The sequence below is a fragment of the Phasianus colchicus genome, chromosome 5 (assembly GCF_987193195.1).
Source record: "Phasianus colchicus chromosome 5, bPhaCol1.hap1.1, whole genome shotgun sequence".
Classification (NCBI taxonomy): Eukaryota; Metazoa; Chordata; class Aves; order Galliformes; family Phasianidae; genus Phasianus; species Phasianus colchicus.
Genome location: NC_143440.1, coordinates 59,093,482 through 59,120,280, shown reverse-complemented (window position 1 = coordinate 59,120,280; position 26,799 = coordinate 59,093,482). Strand labels below are relative to the sequence as shown.

General features: G+C 44.4%; 1 protein-coding gene across 5 annotated transcripts in view; it reads left to right on the top strand.

Annotated features, from left to right (window-relative positions):
• Positions 1-26,799, top strand: part of MAP4K5 (mitogen-activated protein kinase kinase kinase kinase 5) — a 58,778-nt gene that overhangs the window by 29,297 nt on the left and 2,682 nt on the right. For 3 of the 5 annotated variants that reach the window (XM_090141924.1, XM_031602279.2, XM_090141927.1), the window contains 27 exons: positions 1,243-1,333; positions 2,551-2,615; positions 3,413-3,468; positions 4,698-4,745; positions 4,836-4,878; positions 6,329-6,401; positions 7,297-7,428; positions 7,911-7,973; positions 9,088-9,169; positions 10,019-10,135; positions 10,466-10,544; positions 11,952-12,010; positions 12,948-13,012; positions 15,706-15,750; positions 16,655-16,697; positions 17,159-17,369; positions 17,891-17,988; positions 18,100-18,141; positions 18,752-18,836; positions 18,920-18,999; positions 21,860-21,920; positions 22,909-23,023; positions 23,145-23,203; positions 24,204-24,307; positions 24,709-24,886; positions 25,851-25,919; positions 26,529-26,621. In XM_090141924.1, coding sequence (XP_089998050.1) covers positions 1,243-1,333; positions 2,551-2,615; positions 3,413-3,468; positions 4,698-4,745; positions 4,836-4,878; positions 6,329-6,401; positions 7,297-7,428; positions 7,911-7,973; positions 9,088-9,169; positions 10,019-10,135; positions 10,466-10,544; positions 11,952-12,010; positions 12,948-13,012; positions 15,706-15,750; positions 16,655-16,697; positions 17,159-17,369; positions 17,891-17,988; positions 18,100-18,141; positions 18,752-18,836; positions 18,920-18,999; positions 21,860-21,920; positions 22,909-23,023; positions 23,145-23,203; positions 24,204-24,307; positions 24,709-24,886; positions 25,851-25,919; positions 26,529-26,621 — 2,256 coding nt within the window. The remainder of the gene's footprint in view (positions 1-1,242; positions 1,334-2,550; positions 2,616-3,412; positions 3,469-4,697; positions 4,746-4,835; positions 4,879-6,328; positions 6,402-7,296; positions 7,429-7,910; positions 7,974-9,087; positions 9,170-10,018; positions 10,136-10,465; positions 10,545-11,951; positions 12,011-12,947; positions 13,013-15,705; positions 15,751-16,654; positions 16,698-17,158; positions 17,370-17,890; positions 17,989-18,099; positions 18,142-18,751; positions 18,837-18,919; positions 19,000-21,859; positions 21,921-22,908; positions 23,024-23,144; positions 23,204-24,203; positions 24,308-24,708; positions 24,887-25,850; positions 25,920-26,528; positions 26,622-26,799) is intronic. The other 2 variants (XM_090141925.1, XM_090141926.1) reach the window with 1 other exon arrangement.

Genomic DNA, 26,799 nt, shown 5'->3' with positions numbered 1-26,799 from the left:
GCAAAAGGAGGATCCAGAAAATACAGGCTGGTCAGCCTCACCTCTGTCCCCAGGAAGGTGGTGGAACAATTTGTTCTGGGTGCCCTCTCCAAGGAATTGGAAGAGAAGGTTATCAGAAGTGGTCAGCGTGCATTCACCAAGGGGAAGTCGTGCTTGACCAACATGGTGGCTTTCTGTGCTGTCATGACTGGCTGGGTAGATGGAGAGAGAGCAGTGGATGTTGTCAGTCTTCACTTCAGCAAAGCTTTTGACACTGTCTCCCATAACATCTTTGTAGGTAGGCTTAGGAAGTGTGGGATAGACAGGTGGGCAGTGATGTGAGTTGAGAACATGTGTGACAGAGCTCAGAGGGCTGTGATCAGTGACACAGTCTGGTTAGAGGCTATAAGTAGCAGGGATTGTTGGTGCTGGGTCTGGTCTCATTCAACATCTTCATCAGTGACCTGGAGAAAGAGATAGAGGGCATCCTTAGTGAGTCTGCTGGTGATGCAAAGCCAGGAGGAGTGGCTGACACACCAGAAGGCTGTACTGCCATTCTGCGAGGCCTGGACAGGCTGTGTTGGGTGGAGAGGAACCTGATGAGGTTCAACAGGGGCAGCTTTAGAGTCCTACATGTGTGGAAGAATAACCACATGGATCAGTACAGGTTGGGGCTGAGCTGCTGGGCACTCTGCAGGACCTGGGGTCCTGTTGGCCAGCAGGGTGACCACGAGCCAGCAGTGTGCCCTGGTGGCCAAGGAGGATGGTGGTGTCCTGGGGTGCTTCCAAACCTGATTATCTGGGATCTCTCCTGGCTTCAGAAGGTGACTCTGGCCTTACCTTGCAGTAGTCTTTACGCCCATGGCCAGGAGCCTTGTGCTGCAGGCAGCAAGGTATGCAGGTGAAGCATGGTTGCTCTGACAGCTGCCATCCTGCTCCCATCCTACAGGGCCAGCTCCTTACCTGCCAGAGCACTCTGTGCTTGTGGAACTCCTCGGTCCGTGGAGCACAGGTTCTCAGGACAGCCTTTTTTCATTGCCCTTTGAGAAATATTCACACCAAAGCAGATCATAAAAAATGGAAAATGAAAGGCTGATGTATATAGAAAACTTACTGAAGAAGCTGATGCGTCAGAAAACCCTTGTGAAGGCTTAGCAATTATCCAAGCCCATGGCTGGTGTTTGTGAGTTACACACATGCTTTCAGATCTCTTTCAAAGTTCATTTTTGTGTGCTCTAATGGTGACTGTTTCCTGTTTTTCAGGGGATGACTTTTCGTTGATCCAGCAGGAAATATATATGGTAAAGGAATGCAAACATTGCAACATAGTCGCCTATTTTGGGAGCTATCTCAGGTAAATAGCACTGCATTACCTGCATTTCTGTTGGGCTTTTCCTACAAGTCTCCCTCCAGTTTATTACTTGTGTCCTCTCTGTGTTCTTCTCTAGCTTGAATTCCATTCAGTCCTCTTCTGGCTTTAAAAAAAAACACACACAAAAAAAAAGTGACTAATACTTTGTTTTCTCTGCTGGCCAAAAGGCTGGAATATTTTTATCACTAGGAACAGAAAGAAACTTTTCCCTTAGAGACTCTTGCAACATATCCAATCCTATTCACTTTGCTGGGCAGATTTTAAACGTCTATCACTCATAATATAAAACAAGCTCACTGTTCATCTTGAGCAGAATTGCTTTGGGGTATTGTATTTAATGGCAGCATTGTGTGCTGGGAAAGTACAGGCAGTGAGCTGTAAGGGAGCTCTCACTCTGGGCTGCTGGTAACCATTTCTCCTGGTTGTGGTGCTGCAGATGCGACGTACTGAGAGCAAGGCATTGCCAGCTGGCTGCATCTGCAGGCACACACGTTAAATGTTATACAGCAAGTTGGGGGATATTTTCCATTTCTGTGGAACAGTGCCATTTATCAATTGGCTCCGTGGGAATATATATCACCAATTTGCCCATTTGGTCTTCTTCTACGAGGCTTTACCTGTGGATTTCTTGGAGGGCTGCATTTTTTCAAGTAATCTGTACAGCCCAAGTGGACTTCAGTGGAACAAAATAGCTGGATTTTGAAATCCCCAGCAGCTCTTCTGGAGGCCGTGTAGGATTTTTTAGATGTGATTAGGTAATGTCAATTTCAGATTGAAACTGTGAATTTGGCAGGCTTGTCTAATGTGCTCTTGCTGATAGAATGTAAACTTCAGGTGTTTGTTCTCCATCTTCTTTCTTGCAGTTAGGAGGTCATTGTTAAAGTAGCACCTGATAAGTTAGAAGTTAAAAGCTTGTCATTGATCTTTCATTTTGATGGATTGACAGGCTGAGGGAGCTGGGCTTGTTCAGCCCGGAGAAGAGAAGGCTGCAGGGTGACCTCATTGCAGCCTTCAGTACCTAAAGGGAGCCTACAGACAGGAGGGGAATCAACTCTTGGAAAGGGAAGATAACAGCAGGACAAGGGGAAATGGTTTGAAGTTGAGGGAGGGCAGATTGAGGTTGGATGTCAGGGGGAAGTTGTTTACTCAAAGATGATCAGCCAGGTTCTGATGTCTGTGTTTTGCCTTTCCTTGGATAGCCGTGAAAAGCTGTGGATATGCATGGAGTACTGCGGCGGGGGATCCCTCCAGGATATCTACCACGGTACTTTGGGAACTCATTTTAACCTCTGTACCCTTGGAATGATTTATGCAAAGAGGAAAGTTTGAAAGCTGGGGGATGGTTGGTGCTGGCTGGCACTGCATGTGTGTTTTCTTAAGAAATGAACACTTTTTTAGCTACAGTCAACAGATTTTGTAGAGAGCACTTCTCAGCGTGGCAGCGGTCTCTCTGTGCTGATATCCTGCCATTCTAGGCCAGAATCGTAGAATCCTAGAATGGCCTGTGTTGCAAAGGACCCAATGCTCATCCAGTTCCAACCCCCTGCTGTGTGCAGGTCGCCAACCAGCAGCCCAGGCTGCCCAGAGCCACATCCAGCCTGGCCTTTCTCTCCTGATACTTAGGTAACGGGAGCTTGGTTTATCCCCCTGGAGGGCTCTTCAGTGCCTTCAGTGGCTGCACATTGTGAGCTCCTCTGTGCCTTTAGTTGCCTCCTGCCAGCCCTGCACCATTCATTGTTGGTGTGCAGTGGTAGTTGATCTCCTTTTTCTGAAGGCACAGGAAAAAAAAAGATCTCTAAGAAGTTTGCAACCAGAAATGGTGCTAATTAGATATGGAATCTCATTGTGGATATTGTCGTCTGTTGATGTGCTGTTGTTTTTCTTGCAAAAAGCCTTTCTGTAAAACAAACAAACAAAACCCTCTTTTCAGCTCAGTGTAAAATACAGTCCATGCAAAAAAAGGCTCTTCACTTTCACGGCAGTGCTGCTATTTGGCTGCTTCACAATGTTGTTTATATGCTAAAAGCTGTAGACTTACACACTTTTTATCTTTGTTTTCAGTCACGGGACCTCTGTCAGAGTTACAGATTGCATATGTTTGCAGAGAGACTTTGCAGGTACTGTTCTTCTGCAGATGTATTATAGTCATACATGATAGAGACTGTGTGCGACAGTAGAGACAGAAGATGAGCGATTTCAGAAGACAGTGCTGTACCATCACTTCCATTTGTGAGCCCTGGGAGTCTGCTTGAGACCAATCAGACAGTTTTCCATACAGTATAAATAAAAATCAGCAAGAGGCACAGCAAGGTTGTGCAAATATTTGCTTAGAATCATTGTCAGAACAGTGCTGCTTTCGTGCTGTAATTTGCAAAGGTGGATGCGTGGATGTGTCTGTGGATCCCACTGCAGGACCAAAATACTAAAACTCAGTCCTGTTCCTGTCTCCTTGGTGATCCTGGTGGTGGCAGTGAAAATGTGGAAGACAGGTTTTTGCAGGTTGTGACCACAGTGCTGTCTGGGCAGTTTTCATGCCTTGTTCTAACACAGCGGTTGAGTGCAGAAGTTGTTCAGGACAAAGTTCTGAATGTCACTGCAGAAAGCAGCTAATACCCAGTAAGCAAGGGTAAGTAACTGGGTAATAATAATAATAAAATTTAAAAAAAGGTGTGTTTTGAACCGCCTGCTTGATTATGGCATTAAATTCCAATCATTTGTAGAGAAAAAAACCAGGTGGCTACAACTGTTTTGTTTTCTGATTGCCCATATTTGTAGAAATACAAGATAAGGTGATAAGACAGTGTTTCTGCAAGGGACATTTCCATCCCCGCTGTCTGCATCCATGGATAATTGCAGAAGAGAATCGTGAAGCCACACACCTTTCCCAGGAGCAGTGGCTGAACTGCTCCCTGCTGGAGGTGGGATGCAGGCCCATCCAATCACCTGCTTGGCACTTCTGTTCCTGATCTCCTGCTGCTGCAGGAACTGGTATTGCAGGACGGGCAGCTCGATGGCTACACGAGCACCTGTATGTTGAAACCTTCAGGATTTCAAAAATACAGCTAATTTCAGTCAAGGAAAGCAATGCTGAGAATTGAGGCTTGTTCTGAAAATGTCCATTTACCAACATGAAATGCTAAACAGTGACTGACTAAATTGGTCTTCACATGCGTTGACTGCAGCTGGGAGAGATGAGGAACAGAACCCAGCACACTTCCTACCTGCAAATCTCAATTATTTAATTTGCCAATAAAATACATTCAGTAATTAAAAGTGGTTGAATGGGACTGGCTTTGCAGTCTGTTAACAGGTGTGATAATGAAGGGTTATGTCTCTTTATTTCCAGGGTCTCGCTTATTTGCATATGAAGGGGAAAATGCACAGAGATATAAAGGTAACTGGGAACTTTGGCAACCCTTAAACTTTCTACTGCAGGGAAATATTCCTGACAGTGCATTTTAATATTCTATTTATTATGTTCTAGGGTGCAAATATTCTACTAACAGACCATGGAGATGTCAAGTTAGGTAAGTGGCCAGAGTTTAATATGAAGACAGAAAGCAAATAGGAGATTTTGGATGCAGTCAATCATGAGTTGTGCAAATGGTCTTTTAGCTTTTCTTGAAGAAATTTTCTCTTGGTGAGAATATTCAGATTTTGTATGGCCTTGTTTTTTTGAGCAGCACATGTACAGCAATGATTGAGCTTCCTATAAACGATTACAACAGAACTCCTGTATTGGTGCAACCAGTTTTATTAGATAATGTTCTCTGTGGCATAAATGTGTAAGAACATCCCAGAGTGCTGGAGGTCAGTAGTGGACAGCAGAAGGTGTGTATCCACGAGCGCACACACATGGATGAGATGAAAAGTGTTGCATTCTGCTACAAATTACAGTAATCACTCTTCTCAGCCAGCCAGCCCTGAAGCCTCCCAGCTTTCCCTGGGACTGAGGTTACCTGGATATTGATGGGTACGTTCCTAGCCAGAAGGGCATTTCTGCACCTGGCAGCATGTTGCAGTGCAGGGTCTGTTGCTGGCTGTGCCTCCAGCCCAACATATGGCGTTGGGTGTTTCCATGCAGGTGGAGGTGAGGAAACTCTCCTTTGTCAAGCACTCACCACAGACAAGCACTTAAAGAGATTAGTGTTGCTCGCTTCCTCTAATGCCACTCTGCACGTAGAGGGGCACCGGCAGGCTGAATCTTTTGTCAAAACTCCCATCTGCCTGTGTGCTGCCTCTTCATAGGAGCCTACATGCTGTGAGGGCTCTTCAGGAAGGAAGGAGCATCCTGGGGGACAGAATGAGACAGTCGTGGTCTTGGGTTGAAACAGGAGTGGTTGTGGGGCTTTGCTGCCCCTCAGAAAGTAAAAACCTTGAAACTGATAGGAGCTTCCACTAGCTCCATTAAACTTGGCTTACATGCTGGTACCTTGCATTTGCCTGCCAAGCTGGTTAGATCTGTCACAACTGTCCTCCAGCTATCACACTGCAGATGCAATAAAAATAAAGCTGGGCATGAATGTCTTTTGGCTCTGTAAGACCATCTGATTGTCTGCAGCTCTCAGTAAGGGGTAATTGTCCCCTAGTCTGACTCTCCAGAAGCAAGAACAGATGGCCCCCCATGGCTCCTCTGGAAGTAACAGAAATAGTACTGTTTCCAAAGCATGACGCTGGTTTTCCTCTGGACTGTTACACTGAATAGCACTGAATTTTGTGAGATTGCTGCTTGGTGAGATGGAAAACCAGTGAGGAGGGGAGCAGGATTGTGAGTGAGCTGTAGAAACTAATGGTTTTAATTCAAAAATATTTCTTCACTGACAGTAGTTGATCTTATTATTAATCTTTAACTGTCGAAGCTGAATGAATTTTTAATTTGCATTAGGAAAGAATGCTTTTTCATAACGTGGCACTTCCTAGAATGGAATTAGAGTGTTAAAATCAAATTTCTAAATGAATGATGATTTCATTTTCCAGCTGACTTTGGTGTAGCAGCAAAAATAACAGCCACCATTGCAAAGAGGAAATCATTTATCGGTACCCCTTACTGGTAAGAAACTATTTCCATTGCTGTGTGCTTGCAAAGCTAAGCCTGTATTTACAAATCGTGCCAAGAGTTCGGGTTCTCAGGTTCTGAATGCATAATAGAATCATAGAGCCATAGAATGACCTGGGTTGCAAAGGAGCACAATGCTCATCCAGTTCCAACCCCCTGCTGTGTGCAGGTCGCCAACCAGCAGCCCAGGCTGCCCAGAGCCACATCCAGCCTGGCCTTGAATGCCTGCAGGGATGGGGCATCACAGCCTTCTTGGACAACCCAATGGCCATTTAGTTTCTCACTAACTTCTTGATCTTCTCATGAATTAACCCAAAGATGTCTTTCAGTTTTCTTCACATTTCCTTCTGCGCAGCAGAAAAACAGTTTTTCAACAATCTTTTAATCATCTCTAGTACTTAATTTTCCATGTAAGACAGCATTCAATATGCAGTCATATCAGCATCAATCTTGAGCTGGATTATGGATGTAAATTAACTGCCTTTGAGTTCTGACGCTACCAGATGCCTTTCTTTTAGGGTGATGTTCTTAGTACTGACTCGATGTGTACGTGCAGCTTAATTCAGACAGTGGCATTTAATTGTTTGCTGCCCTCCTTATCCCGCAGCAGGAGGACGCAGGGCAGGAAGATTATCTGGTCATTAAAGCATTGCACCAGGAGTCATGAGGCTCTGGGTCTATTCCTAGCTCTTCTGACCAGTTGGTGACCTCAGGTAGAACACGCAGCCTCTGTGTTTTCTCCCCTGCTGCCGGGTGAGGGGAGGCACAGCAGCCTCCTGGTGGGGCTTTCTGCACTGCAGTCACCTGTGGTGCTGCGTGACTCCGTGTGTGTGGGCAGTGATTCCTGTTTGGCTCTTTCCTCTGACCAAGTGATGTCTTCTCTTTGAAGGATGGCCCCAGAGGTTGCGGCGGTGGAGAAGAACGGCGGCTACAACCAGCTCTGTGACATCTGGGCAGTCGGCATCACGGCCATCGAGCTGGCAGAGCTTCAGCCCCCCATGTTCGACCTGCACCCCATGAGGTGTGTGGGCAGGGTACCCTGCTTACCCTGCTCATCCCCTTCAGCCCCAGAGGCACTGCTGCCTGCAGCCCAGCCTTCTTCAGGGCTCCTTCACCAAGCAGCTCCTTGCTGCATGAGCTGTGTCTGTGTTGAAGACACCGGTCCGAAGTTAAAGACTTAAATTTAGAATTGAAATTCTAAATGGAGATTGAAAATTATTTTTTTAATTGCAGTGTCTGCAGGGCTGCGATTAAGTAGGATAAATCGGTAGAGAAACCGTAACCTTATGCTTAACAGGATTATGCATGGCATTAAAAAGATTTTATTTAAAGATAAGAAAATCATCAGCTTTACCATGTCTGTCCTCTAACACAGTAGGGGCTGTAATCCAGTTTCACCATTATGGTTCTTATCATAAAGTATTAATTTAAAGTGTTCAGATACCGGAATGAAAATGGATTTTTTTCCACCATGTAATAACATTTTTTTTCCTTTACCTTCAGGGCTTTGTTCTTAATGTCAAAAAGTAATTTTCAACCACCAAAGCTAAAGGAAAAAGCAAAATGGTAGGTTAACCCCTTTTCTTTGCTCAGTATGTTGTAGACAATATTAACAAAAAAAAGACTTTGTAGAATCACAGAATGGCCTGGGTTGCAAAGGCCCACAGTGCTCACCCAGTTCCAACCCCCTGCTATGTGCAGGTCACCAACCAGCAGCCCAGGCTGCCCAGAGCCACATCCAGCCTGGCCTTGAATGCCTGCAGGGATGGGGCATCCACAGCCTCCTTGGGCAACCTGTTCCAGTGCCTCACCACCCTCTGGCTGAAAAACTTCCTCCTCATATCCAACCTAAACCTGCCCTGTCTCACTTTAAAGCCATTCCCCCTTGTCCTGTCACCATCCACCCTCACAAACAGCCGTTTCCCCTCCTGTTTATCCGCTCCCTTCAAGTACTGAAGGCCACAATGAGGTCTCCCCACAGCCTTCTCTTTTCCAAGCTAAACAAACCCAGTTCCCTCAGCTTTTCTTTATTGGTTGTCTTCATATTTGTCACTATTGAAGGTGGAAGGCTGTGAACAATAGCATAGGTTGGTTTTGAGCTCACGGGCTTGAAATGTGACCTCACATGAAGGAAGACTCAGTGAGAAGCAGCTCACTGGTTGTTCCAAGTGTCTTTGAAGAGCAAATGGGGGAACTGAGCTCCAGCAGCAGGACATAATTCAAAATCAAACATACTTGGGCTAACCTTGTCCACAGAAGAAGAACCAGTGTAAAGACTGAACTTTGTCTGGAATTTTGTACTTTATTTTCCTATCTGTAGCCAAGATCAGTTATGTTGGTTTGCCTGCAGTTTGAGGGTTTGCTGGGTACCTGAGTCACAGTTTTTGTTTCCAGTGCTTAGTTCTGTAACAACTGACCCTGGAAAAAGCTGAAATAGTGCCTTGTGTGCTTAGCTTGTGTTCTGTATGCTATTGAAACATTTGCCATGCAAGTTCCAGTAATTGGATTTATATTTCCCCTATTTTGTTGGCTTGGTAGCATAATTATTCAAACCTGGGGTGCATTGAGGTACTTACACAGCATTCTATCTTAGTGCATCTCTGTTGTTCAGTAGCTGCATTTAAATCAAAAATATCTTCCTGAAAACTTAAATATAAAAACTTATTTTTCTTTCTTTAAGGTCATCAACATTCCATAATTTTGTCAAAATAGCACTTACAAAAAATCCAAAGAAGAGACCAACAGCAGACAGACTCCTTGCTGTAAGTGATGGGGGACATTTTGCAACAGCCATAAATGATCTCTTGCTTCAAAGTGAGCAACTCATCAATGGGAAATCAAACTGGAACAGTGTTCTTTCTCTGATCCTATAGTGTGTGGTGAAATCTGAATGAAAGAGACATTAGTCAGCTAAGAAGTAGCAAGGTTTTATTCAGGGACAAGGATTTATTTGACATTTGGTAGGGATAATTACAGGAAGTTGCCTCGTGTTCTGTCTTCAGCTTGTCCTTTGTACAGGTGGGTGCATCAGCCCATAAGGCATGGCCATGTAGATGTTGACCCTTCCTGCCACACAAACAGAAAACTGATCTGTTTTTCCTGTCTTGCTACACTTGACCAAGCTACTTATTGTATAAAAAATGAAGTTAACATGTAATTGTTTGAGATGACTTTCCAGTTTACAACTGACCAAATCACAGAATCACAGAATTGCCAGGGTTGGAAGGGACTTCAAGGATCATGAATCTCCAACCCCCCTGCCACACGCAGGGCCACCAACCATCCCACCTAATGCTAGACCAGGCTGCCCAGGGCCCCATCCAGTCTGGCCTTGAACACCTCCAGGGATGGGGCATCCACAACCTCCCTGGGCAGCTGTTCCAGCACCTCACCACTCTCACAGTAAAGAATTTCCCCCTGACGTCCAAGAAAAAGTGTGTCATTTCCTTGCTTACTGGGGGGATATCAAATATAGCCACTGGGCTGTGGCTAAAGAAATAGTTGAGCCCCCAGAAAAGAGGCAAAATTCAGTAGCATTCTGAATTGAATGTTTGTTATTTCAAGTTGCAGATCAGCTGCATGTTGTAACTTTTTCTTTTTTGTGGTTTTAGCATAGCTTTGTAGGTCAACCTGGTCTTTCGCGATCTTTAGCAGTTGAACTGTTGGACAAAGTTAATAATCCTGACAACCACACGCACTGCAGTGAAGTGGATGATGATGATTTTGAGGTAAGAACATCTCTCATTTTCTGACTTTCAGGTAAAAATACTATTTAAGTATCTTGCTTTGCTGTCACCATGTGTGACTCCAGCTTGACAGGGGCACTGCCCCATTTTTAGAGCTCCTGTAAGTTGCTGTGCTGGTGGAACCAGGACATCTTAGCAGAGTTTATCACACTTCTGCCTAGAAGTGTGGTCCTGGGTCTTGGCTAGGACAAAGAGAATGTATGTTACAGTATGCAATTCTGCATCACCTCTTCTTTCTCCTTGTTGGTTTGATTGTTGATTGAGATCTGACGTAAAACCACATAACTTTTTGTGTTTTTTTTTTCCTTGCAGCCTCATTCTGTGATTCGCCATACGATTCGTTCTACGAACAGGAATGTTAGGGCAGAAAGAACAGCATCAGAGATAAACTGTAAGTTCCTGATGTATTTCACCCATATGGTGGTGTTGCTTTGTTTCTACCAGTAGGAGGATGTTGGGGTCATTGTTCAGCTGCGTACCCTGGAAAGCCTGTTCTGCTGTTGACACATATGAGAAACAAAAGCAGAAGAAACAGTGCACAAACATGAATCTTCAATAATATTTTCATAGAATCACACAATGGTTGGGTTGGAAGGGACCTTAAAACCCACCCAACCTCAACCCCTTCATAGGCAGGAATACCTCCCTCCTGCTCAGGCTGCCCAGGGCTCATCCATGGCCTTGGGCACCTCTAGGGATGGCACCCACACTCTCTCGGCAGCAGTACCAGCACCATTTTTCCAAAACTGAAATTAAAACTCACATATTGTTCTGTTTCATTTCATCTCATTGCTGCATAGTAATGTTTAGGTAGAAATCTTTTATGGCCAATGTAGTTTTTCCAGTTCTGTGATCGCACTTTAAGCATTACAAAATAACAAAATCACTAATTACAGGTAAACACCAAAAATTAAGAGTGACTCCATTAGCTGTTATTCTGCAATAATACAGGTTGCCCAAGGAGGCTGTGGATGCCCCATCCCTGCAGGCATTCAAGGCCAGGCTGGATGTGGCTCTGGGCAGCCTGGGCTGCTGGTTGGCGACCTGCACACAGCAGGGGGTTGGAACTGGATGAGCACTGTGCTCCTTATTCAATCCAGGCCATTCTGTGATTCTGTGATATGATACAGTAAAATGGTAGCACTTTGTCTGTGACAGGGTGTTAGAACAAACTGATCTTTGTGGTTCTCATCCAACCCTAGGCATTCTGTGATTTTGTGTTTTTCTTCACACTGCTTCAAATTCATTAATTAAACCTTTTCTTGATGCTGACTTGTGATTTTAATAGCTGTCCTCACCAGGGTGTGTGCCAACATCGTGCATTTTCTTTTCATAAAACCTTTTATTTCCTTTTAAAACAGTATTGATGCTCTACTCTGTTGGATCTAAGATGAAATTTTGAGCATAGAAACTCTTTCTGAGTTTGGACAAATGCCTGTGGTAGCATAAATACTGGCTGCTCTGAGCCACATACATCTCACTTTTAGGAGGCTTACTGTTAAAAGCCCTTTACTTTTTTTCTTTTTTTCCATGTGCATTAAAAATAACGTGTGGTTACACAGTTACATATTAGTGTGCTTTCATATTACGACTTGGTATTACTTTTCATCTCTTCCTGTGTGTTTCACATTTGCAAATTTAAGCATTTGGGTAATAATAGGACTTGGAGTGATAGTCATTTTATAGTCCAGATAAGTGTTATGAATGTTCCTGCACCATATGCTTCACTGCAGTAAGCTCTGAAAGGGCATCAGCACAATGCTAAGTGTATTAAAGCAGACAACATCATGTTTTGTAGTTGATAAGCTCCAGTTTGAGCCCCCTCTGCGGAAAGAAACAGAAGCTCGGGATGAAATGGTAAGGACAAATTTGGGTTTTCCTTCATTTCTTCAAATCGTAGCACTTTCCTCGTGTTGCAGTTCAGCTCCAAGCAGTATGTATGTGTCTGAGGCACAAAGTCATGAGAAGACTATCTTGGTCCCCAGACAATCACCACATTTTTAAGAAAATGAATTGCCCTCTGTGCTTTGTGCAGGGAGTTATGCTCAGATGAGAAAAACTACAAGAGCCAATTAATCTGATAATGTGAAGAGGCTGTTCTGCATTTGAGTCTCTGATCTTTCTGTCATCAGTTTATTTGCTACTTGCTCCTGGCAGTGCAGCATGCAGAATTTTTTGCCCCCATGAGCTGCTGCTGTTGATCCCAGCTCTCAGCAGCTTACTGAAGAGCAGTTAATGAGCCTCCTTTTGGGTCTGTATGTGGCTGTGTGTATGAGGGCTCCATTTCTAAGTCATGTGAATAGAAGCAGCTGCAAGTAACTGTGATGTGGAGACATCAGCTTTCACTGCTCCAGAAAAATCCCATTTCTGTGTTTTAAACAAAGTTTAAAACATCTTTTTTATCCTTTTTGAATGGGACATCTGAGATTTATCCATTTGTTACTGAGGTCCTTTTGGTGCAGGTGACAGGAATGCTCTCAGTCTGGAGGTGGCTGTGCTGTGCTGGGTGTCTTGGAAGTGCTCTGACCGAAAAATCCATCTCTCATCATAAATTGTTGCTTTCATGTTATTTATTAATTGCTGCTGGCACTGTGCCATTCCCAGATGCTGCTTTTCAGTCTGAGCCGAAGGAGAAGACATCATTTTTTCAATAATTGTAACAGTATTGCAAAACATGACCTCACTTTGGAGTTTTATTTTATTCTTATGGGTCGCTTGGGAATGTCCCAGGCCTCTTCATACTGTGGCTTCTGTTTGGTAGGAGAAAAAACAATAACCATCTCTGCATCCTCAGGTTGTGGCAGCTGGTACTGATTTTGCTTCGCATTGGAATCCTTTTGTTGAAGGTGGAAGCAGCAAGTGAGTACAGAGTTTAAAAACATCTTGGTTTTTGTGTGACTTAATGAGAAAATAGAGTCTGAAAAGACAAAACTTCGAGCTGGAAAACCAAACCACCAGCTCAAGTCCCTTTAGAAATTAAAAAAAAAAGAAAGGAAATTTTACTTGGTTTGCAGTTGTCCTGCAGTTGGTTGGTCCTTGTCTTGGGGAATGGATTTTAATCTCTTTTAATGACGAACAGTGGTTTACTTAAAACTTGTGGATGGAAAGCAAAGCATCCAAGTATGCCAACCCTGCTGAAATAATGCAGAGGCAATTTTTGGAAGGAAAAACAGTAACCTTACAAGGGCTGAGTTCAGGATCCTGTGCTGCCCTTACACTTCTCTTGTGAGCTGCTTATATAGCTGTGACATCCTGTGGCTGCAGTCAGGGCTTGGCAATAAGCAAAGCAGAAAAGAGCTCTGCACATGCAGTGCTGTGAGTGCTGGGGGTGTTGTCATCCTGCTCAGGGTTTGAGGCTGCAGGCTTGGAGGCAGAGCTATGATTTCCCCTGGGCTGAAGCTGGCTGTCTGTGGCTTCCTTGGGCTGCAAACTACCACTTTCTGCCTTTAAAGGGACATCCACAACCTCCTTGGGCAGCCTGTTCCATGGGGTGAGGCACTGTTCACAGGTTGCCCAAGGAGGCTGTGGATGCCCCATCCCTGCAGGCATTCAAGGCCAGGCTGGATGTGGCTCTGGGCAGCCTGGGCTGCTGGTTGGCGACCTGCACACAGCAGGGGGTTGGAACTGGATGAGCATTGTGCTCCTTTGCAACCCAGGCCATTCTAGGATTTGGAATTTGTGAGCAGTAGTCTGGAAGCTCAGCAGTAGCAATGTGCATACACAAGGAAGATGGCCTTTAGGTTGAAATAATGGCCAGGCAAACAGAGCTGGTTTCCCAGCTTTGTTTGGAGCTGAGCAGCACACAATACATTTCTTTGGCTTTTTTGAAGATAAGGTCTTGCATAAGCTGCCAGCTGACACTGCAGCCCCCTGAGGGATGACTGTGTTGTGCAGATTGCCTTTGGGCAGCTCATTTTTCTGTTCTCACTGTCATCATAGTACAAGTTCCATGAGGCTTTCAAGACCCTGCCTTTGCCTGTCCATTAGTGACAGTCACTTCTCTCATTCCCTCACTCCTGTTGTTTGCATGACCCCTGTGAGCCCAAAAGCCTTTGTGGTGAGCAGTGAGCTCCGTGCAGACAGCAGGAGGGAGCTGGGCTCTGAGTTCCCATTTTCCTGCCCTCCTGCAGAGCAACTTCCTGATTTGATTCTGTAGCTTTTCTAATGCTGTCTAAACCAAACTCCATGAAAGCAGAATGAATGTATCTGTAGCAAACATTGCTAGTGCTATAAATTTGGAAATAGATACAGGTTTCCTACACAATCCCTCTCATTGAAAGAACAGTCATAACATTTCTGGATGGTGAATCCGCACCGCTGACTTGGAATCCACTTCCAGTTGGAAAAGATAAACAGGAAATGCAGAGCTTGTGTGTGCCCAGCAGTGCTGGATAACCCCAGGGCTGCACAGGGAGGATGTGCACTGCAGCTCTCCACGTGCTGGGGCTTTTATCAGCCATGGTGATGGATCTGTTTGACTCCAGAATCGCTTTGCTGGAAATCAGCACAGCAAACATTGTACCTGGGGATGGAGCTTATTTGATGGCTTTTCACTGCAGCATTTAGAAATGACTTGTATAGATTTTCTGCCTTATGGAGATGTGTTTTGTGGATGGGTGGGCCTTTGTTCTGTTAGTTTTTTGCCATTTCCTGTTGACAGCTGTTTTTTCCTTCAGGATGAATACATTGTGGGGAAATTGTGTAGCCACGCAGATTTGCTTGCATTAGTTTTTGTGTAACGTTTCCATTTTCCTGTTAGGGCTGTCACCATTCCTTGCTGGGTGACATGGAAGGATGTGTGCTGATGGCTTTCAGGTCTCTGCACTTGAGGCCGAGGCTTTGTCTGCAGGGTCCTGGGTTGCTCTGGCTTTCTGCAGCCTGGGCAGCCCCTTCCAGCTCAGTCTTGCTGGCTGCAGAAGCCCAGACTTCACAGTCCCACAACAGTATCCTAAAGAATGCATTTACACTTGCAATTCATGTTATTTATGGCTTTTTTTAAGACACAACTTGGAAATTGCCATCTTGCAAAATTCAGTCCATTTGTGTTTGTCTCAGAATGATATTCCCAGGGCTGCCCTGAGCCTCCAGTCACAATTTCTCTTCCTGCCCCTGCGTAGCTTTGAAACAGCAGTTTGCACAGTGATGGGAAGCAGGCTGTATCTTGGGCATACAGCACCAGAGGAGGCCATCTGCTGCTACTTTTTCTTTGCAAAGGCCTTTCTCCATTTGTCCCCCAGAGGATTCCTTTGTTCTCCCCTTTTTGATTGCACTGTTAGTAGGCATTTGGCAGTACTTACAGTGCCACGTAGGGAAAGGAATGGTATGCTGATGGTAGTAGATGTGGAAGAGAGCTATTATGATTCCTGGGGCAGGTGGGAAGGGAAAGGTAGGAAGGAACTGTGCCAACTTGAGGAGGACTTAATGCAGTGAGTGAGAGTGCTTTGTTTTGACAAGGGCTGGGAGGTGCTCGTTCAGAATGGTGTCATCAATGGATTTGGTTGCACGTGTGAACCTCAGAGCAGGACTCTTAATTTTATAAACGTTTCACCTAGGGGACTGCTTACAAAATTTGGCGATGGGAGCGAAGATGTTGAAGAGTGAGTGAACCTCCTTCGTGTGCAGCTGCATTCGATGCGTGTGGCTCTCGCTAAGCAGGCAGTGCTCTGGCAAAAGCTCTTCCTTTAAAAGGCTGCAGGCAGCTTTGCCATTCATAAAGTGAAGGCTGGTTGTGCTCCAAGGTCTAACGCACGCTTGTCTGGTTGTCTGACCATCTGGAGAACGTACGCACAGCGATGCTTTCTTCCTTGCTCTCCTCCTTTGGGGTGTATGGAAGCACCTGATACTTGCAGGCTGACTTGGCATTGACTAATCCATCCAGGCCTAACAGTGCCGTGGGCATGCAGATATCTCTGCAGAGCTGTGGGGGGGTTTGTGCAGCTCCTCTGTTGGACTGAGCCAGAACAAAAGCTGCAAACTGCACGGAGTGGCTGGGAACCTGCGTGCTGCTTGGCCCTGAGTTTGGATGCAGTTGGGACTGTTGTTTATAGACATCCAGTGGTCTTGTTTTTCCACTTTGACAAATCCTGGGAGGACACTGCTCTGTGACATGACTTACTGGCTGGTCCAGAAGTGCTGCATTTTCACTGTCAGGAAGCATTTTCTAGTAAAACAAAGACAAAAGCAACATTCAAGTAGTGGGAGGGTGGTGCCTGCAGAGAACCAGTCCCCTAATGTGTATGATGTGCTTATCATGCAGTGCTCTCTGACAGCTGCATTTATGAAAGAACATAAGTTTTTATTAAAAACAACACCTCTAACAACATTAACATGCTTTCCTCCTTCTCCCCCCAGTCTTGGACTTCTGGTTTAACTCCATTTGTGCAAAACTGCAGTCAGTCTTTTCTGTGCATACAGCTTCTCTTATTTACAGTCTTTGTTCTCAAGCAATTCTATTTATGTTGTTGGTTTAACTAAGACAGCTACTGCATCTTTTCATTTTAGGTCAACCCTTAAGCGAGCAGGGCCACCTCCACTGCCCCCTAAGGTAAGTGACTGTGAGTTTCAAGGGTTTGGGGCAGCAAGGCCCCACTCATGCAGTCTCTGCAGTGCTGCCCTTGGATGCTCTCAGTAGGGTGTAAGTCCTGTTAAATACCACTTACAGGCAGGCTTCATGTGCCTTCATGTTTTTGCTGGCTTGCAGTCTGTACAGTCTTGACCTGTGGGAACTCCTGCACTGTGCACTGTTCTTGGCAAAGTGGCTTTTAGGTATTTCTGCTTTAAAGAGAGCATGCTGTGTGAAATGTCCTTTCGGTCAGTGTTCTGCCTGCTGCTGGGATTTTTCCTTCAGAGAATGAATACCTCTTAGATTGTTCTTCTGTCAGATGCCTTTGCTCAAAGGCTGATTCCTTTTTAACATAGCAGTGTGTCTTGAATTAAAATTTGCCTTAAGTATGTGCTTTAGGATGCCGTTTCCCAGGTAATCATCACCTCTTCTGTTTGTTGCAGCCAAGAATAAACAGTTACCCTGAGGAAAACCTCCCAGATGATGAGAAATCTCAGACGATAAAACACTTCCCTGATTCACAGAACAGAGCCCCACCAGCTCATAGGAGGCAGAGTATTCCTGTCTGTGGGCCTCAGGCTGATTCTTCCCCCATTGGTATGACCAGCAGCATCAGTAGCCCAGGATTGCTCACAGCAAGATACAGCGACTTGGGTAAATGCATTGCATTTCCTAAAGGTGACTTGTTTCCTGTAAAAGGAAATCAGTTTGGGATCAGCTTTGTTTTCAGTAGACAGTTATTTTAATACAAACTGACCACAAAGCACATCTTTCCTTTTAATGTGTGTGTGCTGGTTCTTATTAGAGCTGTGACCCATGGCGAAAATGTTCTTCCCCAAACAGGGATGCTCAGCCAGTCAGTGCCTGCACGCATAAAAGTAACACGTGTGCAGGAAGGACTGTCTATAAGGACCTTGGCTCAGCTTTATTCTCAGTTCTGCTTGGCCCAAGGAATGTTTGGATAATGAGGAGCCTTAATTACTGTGTATCTTTATATGCAGAAGAATTGCCAGCTGTCCTTGAAAGGATTTGTCTACCTGAGATGTCCATGTGAGGCTTTATAGTTCACTGTGCTCTACTCCTAGACAAAGGGGAAGAGCAACAATAGAGCAATGAAATATTTTCTATTTCATTATGTCAAGTGAGTTCCAAAGTGTACTTGGGCTTCTTTTTAGGAAATGGGGATGGCATGTTGAAACTCATTGAGGAAAATGCAGAAGGATCCGGACAAATCCCTCAGCTGCCACGTAAAAAAGAGAAAAGAGATTTTCCTGTAAGTACTGCAACTCTCAGTCTGATCAGCTACCTCATGTCATCTTTCCTTTCAAGCTAGTGTTATGTCAGTGTGTGGAACATACTTGATGATCTTTCTCTCTTCCCACAGAAGCCAGCAATCAATGGTTTGCCACCAACACCAAAGGTGCTGGTAAGAAATCTCATTTGTACTCATAATTGTTGGAAGCCTGCTGTCACATCGTGTCTAGTGTCAGAAGGTTTATGCTATGAGCCAACACCTCGTCTGGGCTGGTGTCCTGCATGCCACAGCTGATTACTTTTCATTCAGTTATTTGTGTATTAAATCCTTTTCTTAAAATCCTCCTTTCACTGTTCAGTCAGGTGGTGAAGGGACGGACACCTCCCTGGCTCTGTGGGCTGTGATCTCCACTGGCATTCTCTTAAATAAAAGGGGAAGGGAGGTGGTGATGGGAGAGGGTGTAACAGAACGTTTGTGCTTGTTTTGCCTTCTCACAGTTGTGTAATCACTCCTTGTTGTTCTTACCAGTAGGTAAGAATTATCCATGTAATTTAGATCCTTCTTTGCATTTCTTAACGTATATGAATTCTATGGAAAGGTTTGGAAGGCTGCATCGTAGATTTTGGGGGAAGATAGAAGCATTTTGCATGTTACTGTTAAGTGTGTGTCTGAAGAGAAGGCTGCAGTGGTGCATACAGGTGTGTCTTAGGTGGCTGAGTGCTGGAGGTTAAAAGCTTTGTGCTGGGAACTTGTTTGACCTCTCAGCTTCTGTGTCTTTCAGATGGGAGCATGTTTCTCCAAAGTCTTCGATGGTTGCCCTTTGAAAATTAACTGTGCAACATCGTGGATTCATCCAGATACTAAAGGTAACATTATTTTTTGTGTTTGCAACCCACCTGTTACCAGGGTGGTAAGGAGCTTCTGAAATAAAGCACTTCTTGTTTTTCAGATCAGTACATCATCTTTGGAACAGAAGAAGGTATCTATACTTTGAATTTGAATGAACTTCATGAAGCAACAATGGAACAGGTGATTTGGGTGTATCGAACACACAGAATAGATTTGGTGACACGATGAAGCAAGGTTTTATGTTAGAAGGGGGATAGATGGGATGCTGGGCTTTGTGGTATAAAATGATTTGCATCGAAGTAAACACTGGAAGTCCTAAAATTAATAGTTCCCCTGCTTGAATTCTTGTTGCTGCTTGTATAACACTGCTTTCACAGGGGCTCTGCACTAAAATAGCTTTCTCCTTGGAGACAACAGATTGCCTGTCATTTCTTTCTCCATTTGATCTCCACTAGATGGCATATTGCTTCTCCTCGGGCTGCTACCGAAGCCCTTGGCCATTTATTTTAGCTGGCGTTGTTACCACCAATAAATGCACATTCTCTTCTGTTTCTTGGGCTCTCTAACCCTTTCCAAAGCCACTTCAACACAATCATGGTGGTGTTAATTTGCTTTTTGGAGTCAGGAGTAGCAGGGTGTTGTTACCAGGGAGAACAGACAAAAGGAGGAGGCTATGAATGCTTTGGTGGTGCAAAGGATGAATTTGAATTCAATACGATGTAAAGTCCTTCCTAGTGAAGAGAGATGAGCAAACACCTGACTGTAACAGGAGAACACAGAGTTTGAAGGTTTTAAAAATGTTTTTGTTGTATCAGCAGACTTAGGGAATAACAGCTTGCCTTTCTAATAAATGTCTATCAGAAAAAAAGTGGTGACTGTTGCTGGAGCTCCCCAGGCCTTACCTCAGTTATCTCTTTACTCAGTAAAACTAATCTGTCCTTGTGAATTTTTATGTAACAGTCTTCTCCAAACTCTGCCTGTTGAGGGGTTGGAGGTGCTGGTGGCCTCTAGAGACAACCCAGTAATGTCTACATAGAACATTTAATGCAACCTAAAATGAGTTTCCTTTTCTGAGAGCGCAACCTCAGCTGGCAGAAGTGTGATTGGTTCACTTGCAAAGCTCCAAGGCCTTACAGCAGTGCTTCAGCCATGCTGGTTGGATTCCTTACCACCAAATGTTGATACCTGAGAATTTTTTTTAACTGTTTCTCAAGTTTGTCATTCTGATCAAATCCTCCAAAGTGCTTCCTGTCTCTCCAGGATTGATATCTGCCAATTCCTGAATCATAGGGTCATAGAATGGTTTGGGTTGGAAGGGACCCTTCACACGTGCTTCACATCTCCCTATTTCTCTGCACCCAGTAGCAGGTCCTCTGTTGAAGGAGGTGTGTGTGTACAAGCAGCTTGTTCTGCACAGGTCTCTTGTTACCCCTTGGGAATTTTAGGGACATGGTCAGTGAGCATGGTGGGGATGGGTTGGGGTTGGATCTTGGAGGTCCTTTCCAACCCTGATGATTCTGTGAGTCTGTGAGTTAAAAAGTTTGTCCTTGAGGCCCTTGGTTGTCTTCCAGCAGCTTTTGGAAATAACTGTTACAGAGACCTTGGGCTTTGAGCCAGTTCTTAAGTACTGTGAAGTAAACTTTATTGGGGCCTGATGACATGAGTATATGGTCAAAACAGTCATTAACTTGGCTTTTATCAGCTTGTAGCGCAAGTTTGTCCACCTCATCATGTAATCCAGATGTTCTTTCCTGTCAAGCTGTTTGCTTTCCCAGTTATCCCTTTTGCTTTCCCAGTTATCTGCTTTGTTGGCTTCTCTTGTTGCCTCCATCTAATTAGCGTTGATCATTTGATTTACATCTTAACCTTTCTTAGGTTAACCTGGCTTATCTCATGGTTGCAAGTTCATCTTCAGCATTGTGCCCTGGTTTCCCTTTGCTGTACTGTGGGTTTGTGATACTTAAAGCATAGGGGATATCAGAAATGCTCTCCCATCTCGTGGTCGCTTGGAGGGGCCTCATGGGGGACAACTGTTCCCCTTCTCTTCCACCTTCTGCTGTTGTGAATGAAGGAAGCTACATGAGATTGGAGGGGAGAGGCTGAACAGACTGGGGGAAGGTAAATGCACTGGAGCTCACTAAAAGCATAGAACCCCTACCTGATTCAGCAGGTTTCCAAGCTGAGGAAGTATTGGGTGTAGCACTGTATCCATTACTTTCCTGTGCTGGTCATTTCTTTGGTAAAATTATATCACTTTCCAGTGCCTACTGGAAATAGGTGGATGTTTGCTTGAAGCAGTGCAGCTGTTCTTTTGCAGATCCTGGACTCCAGCATGTCCCTGTTGATTGCAGGGGAGCTGGACTAGATGGCCTTTAAAGGTCCCTTCCAACTCAAACAATTCAATGATTCTGTGATCTTCTGCAGTGATTCCCTCAGCAGAGCACTCTGCTGTTGCCTTTTTTTAATAGCCTGATTTCAAAACAGCTTAATCCTATGAACTTTTTTTTCTCTTACTGGATTTTTTTTTCACATTGGAGATCCTTACTTGTGAATCTTCAATAAATTCAGTCAGCAACAACAACAACAACAAAAAAACCAAAATCCATTCCTTATTGTGTTACTCCTTTCAGGATTGAGACTCCTGGATGCTGTCATTGAAATTCCCTTCTGGAGGCTCTTACCCTTACAGCTTCTCAAGTCCAGACTGGCTGTCCCTTGTCCCTTCCTTCCTCTGCAACAAAAGCAGTCCCAGTGCCTTCCAGGAGCTGCTCCAGTCTTTGCCCATCATTTCTCTGTGCTGCTAACTGAAACATAAAGAGTGGCACAAGTTGGAATGTTCTGGGGGTAGGGAAAGAATGAAAGTGCTTCAAAAAAAGTTTTGCTAAGCCAGGGCTCCAAAAGGAAGAATTGAAGGGGAAAATGCCACAGTGGGACTTTGACCATCAGCAGTCACTGTAGGAACAGATGTGGAGCAGGCAGAGAAAGCTGTGGGGATGAATCCCTGTGTGCTTCTACTAATGGAAACAATTTCTCTTTTCAGTTGTTTCCCCGAAAGTGCACCTGGCTGTATGTTATCAATAACACCTTAATGTCCTTGTCAGGTATGTATAAGTAGGAGAAAAAATTAAAAAGTGATAGAGAGAAGCACTTAAATCATGATTCAGTACATCGTATGTTCACTGTTCTGAAGTAGAAAACTGCACTGTTTCTTGTGTTTGTAGAGGAAGGTTTTTCATGAGTGTTTTAGTTGGAAAGATTTCCATTCCTAAAATTCAAGTGGTAGAATCTCTTGGCCGTGGTTTCCTACCATTTTCTTAACTTAATCAGTTTGGAGAAGATTTGGTATTAGTTTGAAAAACCGTTGGTATTTGTCAAACTGCTGAATCTGTTGTTTGACAAAGCACCCAGAGAGTATGGAGCACCCTCCTCTGTGGTTCCTGAGCTGGGAGAGCTGCAATAAGAGCACTCTCAAACATCGTAACCAAATTAAGAGAGGACTAAGCTCAAGCTTGTTAATGCAGCTGCATTACTGTGGTGTTGCTGCTGGGTTTGATCCCTTGCTGTAGCCTGGCTGCATGGTCAGAATGAGCCAGACTTAGGAAATAAAACCAGTTTGAAGTTAAAGGAGGAGGAGGTGGCAGTGAGGTGCTGTTAATCCAGCACATGGATTGGTGGCAAAGAAGTTCTGCTCTCCTGGAATTTCCAGCAGGGAAACAGGAGTGATGTGACACAGACAGAGTGTAGCATTGTGCCTTTAAAGATGTGAGTTTGTGTTACACCACTTCCACTGATTTATAGATAAATGTAGGGGTAGTTAATTGCTGTTGTGTAATTACAACCTTCTAAAAATGCGTGCGTAACTTTCAGAGCTTTGTTAGTGTTACTGAACTTTGCATTGAATGCCATGTCTTCTTTATATGCATTATTATCGTTGTCTTGTTTTATTTTTCCTCCTAATTGGACTTGAAATATCTGACGCATGTGGTCCATTTTTCTAGAAGGTAATTTTCTCTCCATACATTTTCCTATCGTGCACGGCTCCCTGGTGGAGGCACGTGTGCCACAGCAATGTGTGCTCTTCTCTTGCAGGGAAGACGTTCCAGCTCTACTCCCATAATCTGATAGCTTTGTTTGAACAAGCCAAAAAAACAGGACTAGCTGCTCACATCCAAACCCATAGGTTTCCTGACAAAATATTACCAAGGTACAAGTCCTTCTCTTGCAATTAGTAACAGATGACAGTGCTTTGGAATATGGATGGGTTGGGAGCGTTGGAAGGTCCTCAGCCTCTCTCCTTGATGTGCTTTTTGTACCTGTTGTTGCAGGAAGTTTGCCTTAACGACAAAGATTCCTGACACAAAAGGGTGTCACAAATGCTGTATAGGTGAGTACATGCATAACTTTCCATTTAATTAATGCAGGGAGTCACAGAATCACAGAATGGCCTGGGTTGCAAAGGCCCACTCTGCTCATCCAGTTCCAACCCCCTGCTGTGTGCAGGTCGCCAACCAGCAGCCCAGGCTGCCCAGAGCCACATCCAGCCTGGCCTTGAATGCCTGCAGGGATGGGGCATCCACAGCCTCCTTGGGCAACCTGTTGCAGTGCCTCACCACCCCCTGGCTGAAAAACTTCCTCCTCATATCCAACCTAAACCTGCCCTGTCTCAGTTTAAAACCATTCCCCCTTGTCCTGTCGCATCAACAGAAATTTTTCATACCAACTCTTAACCTAAACACGTTGCTATCTAGAGTAAGATCCATTGGGAAACCCAATGGAGGATGCCAGTTCTGTGCCTGTTTGAAAACTGACCCCAGCACTGTGTGAGATATTATGTTACACTTTTGCTCAAGCAGAGTATGAGGTACCCAGCTGTGATCGTGGAGATCCTGTTCAGCTTATCTCAAGTGTCTCCAGTAGGCATATTTATAAATAATTCCTGAAATCAGGCTGCTCTTGCATGTAACTGAGCCAAAAAAACAACCAACCCTGCATCGTATTTATTGCATTAGCTTTTGGAGCTCACAGGGAGTCTGTGGGCATGTGGATTGCTTGGAGATGGTTTTTATTTAAGTCACAGCTGGGCCCAGACCTTTTACTCCCCTTCCTCAGCCCCAGGAAGAAGGTGGTACTGTTTTCTGGCCTCTTCACTGGGACTTAACACATGCTTGTTGTTAGTAATTAGAAGGGTAATTGCATTCATTTGGAAAGTAGCACAGTATTCATTGCTGTGGATATTCAAATGGCTATCCAGAAAACAGCTATCAGTGTGAAAGTGGGGCAGGTTGTTGAATCATTTGTAAAGATATCTGCAATTTTTATTTTCATTTAGTCTTCTGGAATGAAAAAATCTTGATTTTGTTGTTCTGTTTGTTTGTTTCTTACAGTAAGAAATCCATACACAGGACACAAGTACCTCTGCGGTGCGTTGCAGTCTGGAATTGTTCTGCTACAGTGGTATGAGCCAATGCAGAAATTCATGTTAATAAAGGTAAATATTTCCTTTTGGTTTGGAACATTTGCTTTTGCTTGTCCCTCTTACCTGCCCTGTCATCTTAATTATGACATGGTTTTGAAATAACCTTTCTGGAATCTGTAATGGAGAGTCCACCTCTGTCTGGTCGCATGTGTGGGTTCTGAGCCCTTGAAGATGTGGCTTTACACACATTGGCTACCAGAATCCAGTGGCTGAAATCAGTGCAGTGCTGGATCTAGCCCAGTAGCAGCAGAATGGACTAGCATAGGTCATAACCTGCACAGCTTAAAAACACACTCTTAGCAGCAGAGAAAAGCAGCCCTGCATCTTTTACACTTTGTGCGTGTCATCTTAAGCGTCACACCTCCAAGGCAGAAGGAAACTTCACAGAAACCTGTGTTGTTTTTTCCCCCCAGCACTTTGATTTTCCATTGCCGAGCCCTCTGAATGTCTTTGAGATGCTGGTGATCCCAGAGCAGGAGTACCCCATGGTCTGCGTCGCTATCAGTAAAGGCGCTGAGCCAAACCAGGTCGTTCACTTTGAGACAATCAACTTGAACTCTGCTTCTTCATGGTTTACAGAAATCGGTGCAGGTAAGCCTGGGCTGTCCTGCAGCTGTCCTATAGCCCTGCTAACTGTTGAAGCTATCCTCAGAAGTCATTTGGAAACCCTTTGTGCTAGGCAAAACGAGGCAGCCTCCCTACATTAAGTGCATTGAAGCTGATCCCAAGTTCTTCTTGTGATGATTTGCCAACCTCAGTGTAAACTATCTTAAAAGACTTCATTTTTAGACACGTCTCTTATTCAATTTCCTTAAATAGTAATGCAGACCCTGCTGGTTGCATTCTCATTTGCGGCTGCATACTTCTTGCTGGGGTCAGTCTTAATGCTCTTTCCCCTTCATTCCTGTGTCAAGACTCACATCAATGCATTCCTGTCTGTCCTCCAGCCCCTGGGGGAGGGCTGTCGTCTTCAGCTGCCTGTTAAGAAGTAGAATGTTTTGGTTTATCTTCAAAAGCTGCTTGATATCTTGCAGATGCTTTGCTTTGCTGGCTTTCTTGGATATACTTCTTTACATTTAAATACAGCTGCGATGAGAACTTCATTAATTAAAAAGTATGCAAACCATTCAACTCTAGTTCAATATTAGCACGATAAACTTTCCAGATGTCAGTTTAGGGGAAACGAGCACTTTTTATAGGGGGAAAGATTCCTTAATGATTCCTTTTGTTCATTATAGTCCCTCTTCTTGAACGAAGTTGACTTGCTGTGCTAAACTATAACATGAAATGTCTTTCATTTATTGCCACTAACTGGTAGTGCTTTCATATTGATTACATGCTTGGAGATAATAGGCTTGTCCCTGGGCCCTGCTCTGCTCCCACAGCACTCTGGGATTGTGCAGCACTTAAGAAAAGGATAAAAGAATAACAAATACAGTAGATTGCAAAATGTTTGTAGTATACTAAAGCACTGTGGCAATCAGCAGAGTTTGAGGGGGTTTCTGAGCTCAGTTTTTCGATGTGATATAAAATCATCTCTTCCCTTTTCCACAAGGCAATCAGCAGCTGGATGCCATTCATGTGACACAGCTGGAAAGAGACACCGTGCTGGTCTGCCTGGACAGTAAGTGATGAGCACCACTGGGCAGCCTGCTGCCCTCACACAACTCTTTGGCCACAGTCATTTTACCCCTGCCATTAATTAATCATTCTCTCTTCATTACTCATTTGTATGTAATGTTTCCTAACACACACCATGCAGGTAACTGATGCTATGGATTGCTCTTTTCAATTTGGCTCTCACAATTCCACTTTCCCTCTCCATGTGCTCATCATTCTTGCTTCTTTCCCAACACATTGTAATGCAGCATTGCAGATGAGAATTCAAATACACACACAATGACTGTAGCAGTGATTTGTATGCCCCAGAGGTCAGCACCTCACTGGGATCTGCAGTGACTTAATCTGCCTACATTTGCAGCCTTGATGTTGCGTTTGCATTCCTGCACCAAGCTGGGTATTTTCAGGAAGGCCATCAGTAAAGTCTAAAGACATGAAATCTGTAAGAAAGTTTTCTCTATTCATATAGAGAGAAGGTTTTGTTTGGGGCACACAGCACAGCTGTCAGGTGTGAGCATTTTGTTTTTGTACCTCAAAGTTGAAATCAGTATTTCGTACTCAGTAATCCTTTGCAGGCGTGGCTTTTAATGCTTGTTTTTCTGCTTTCCTTAAGAATTTGTGAAAATAGTGAATTTACAAGGGAAACTGAAGTCAAGCAAGAAGTTGGCCTCGGAGCTGAGCTTTGATTTCTGCATTGAATCAGTGGGTGAGTGTTTGGGTTATCTGCTCTGAAGGGCTGAGAATGGGAGAAGGAGGGCAGCTGAGTTGGCTGTTGAGAAAACCTCTGCTCCCAGGGCTCTGCTGAGTGCCTTTGGTGTGTGCATCTGGGACACAGCTAATGCTGAGCAGGGACACAAGGAAAACAAAGCGTTGTATAAACAAAG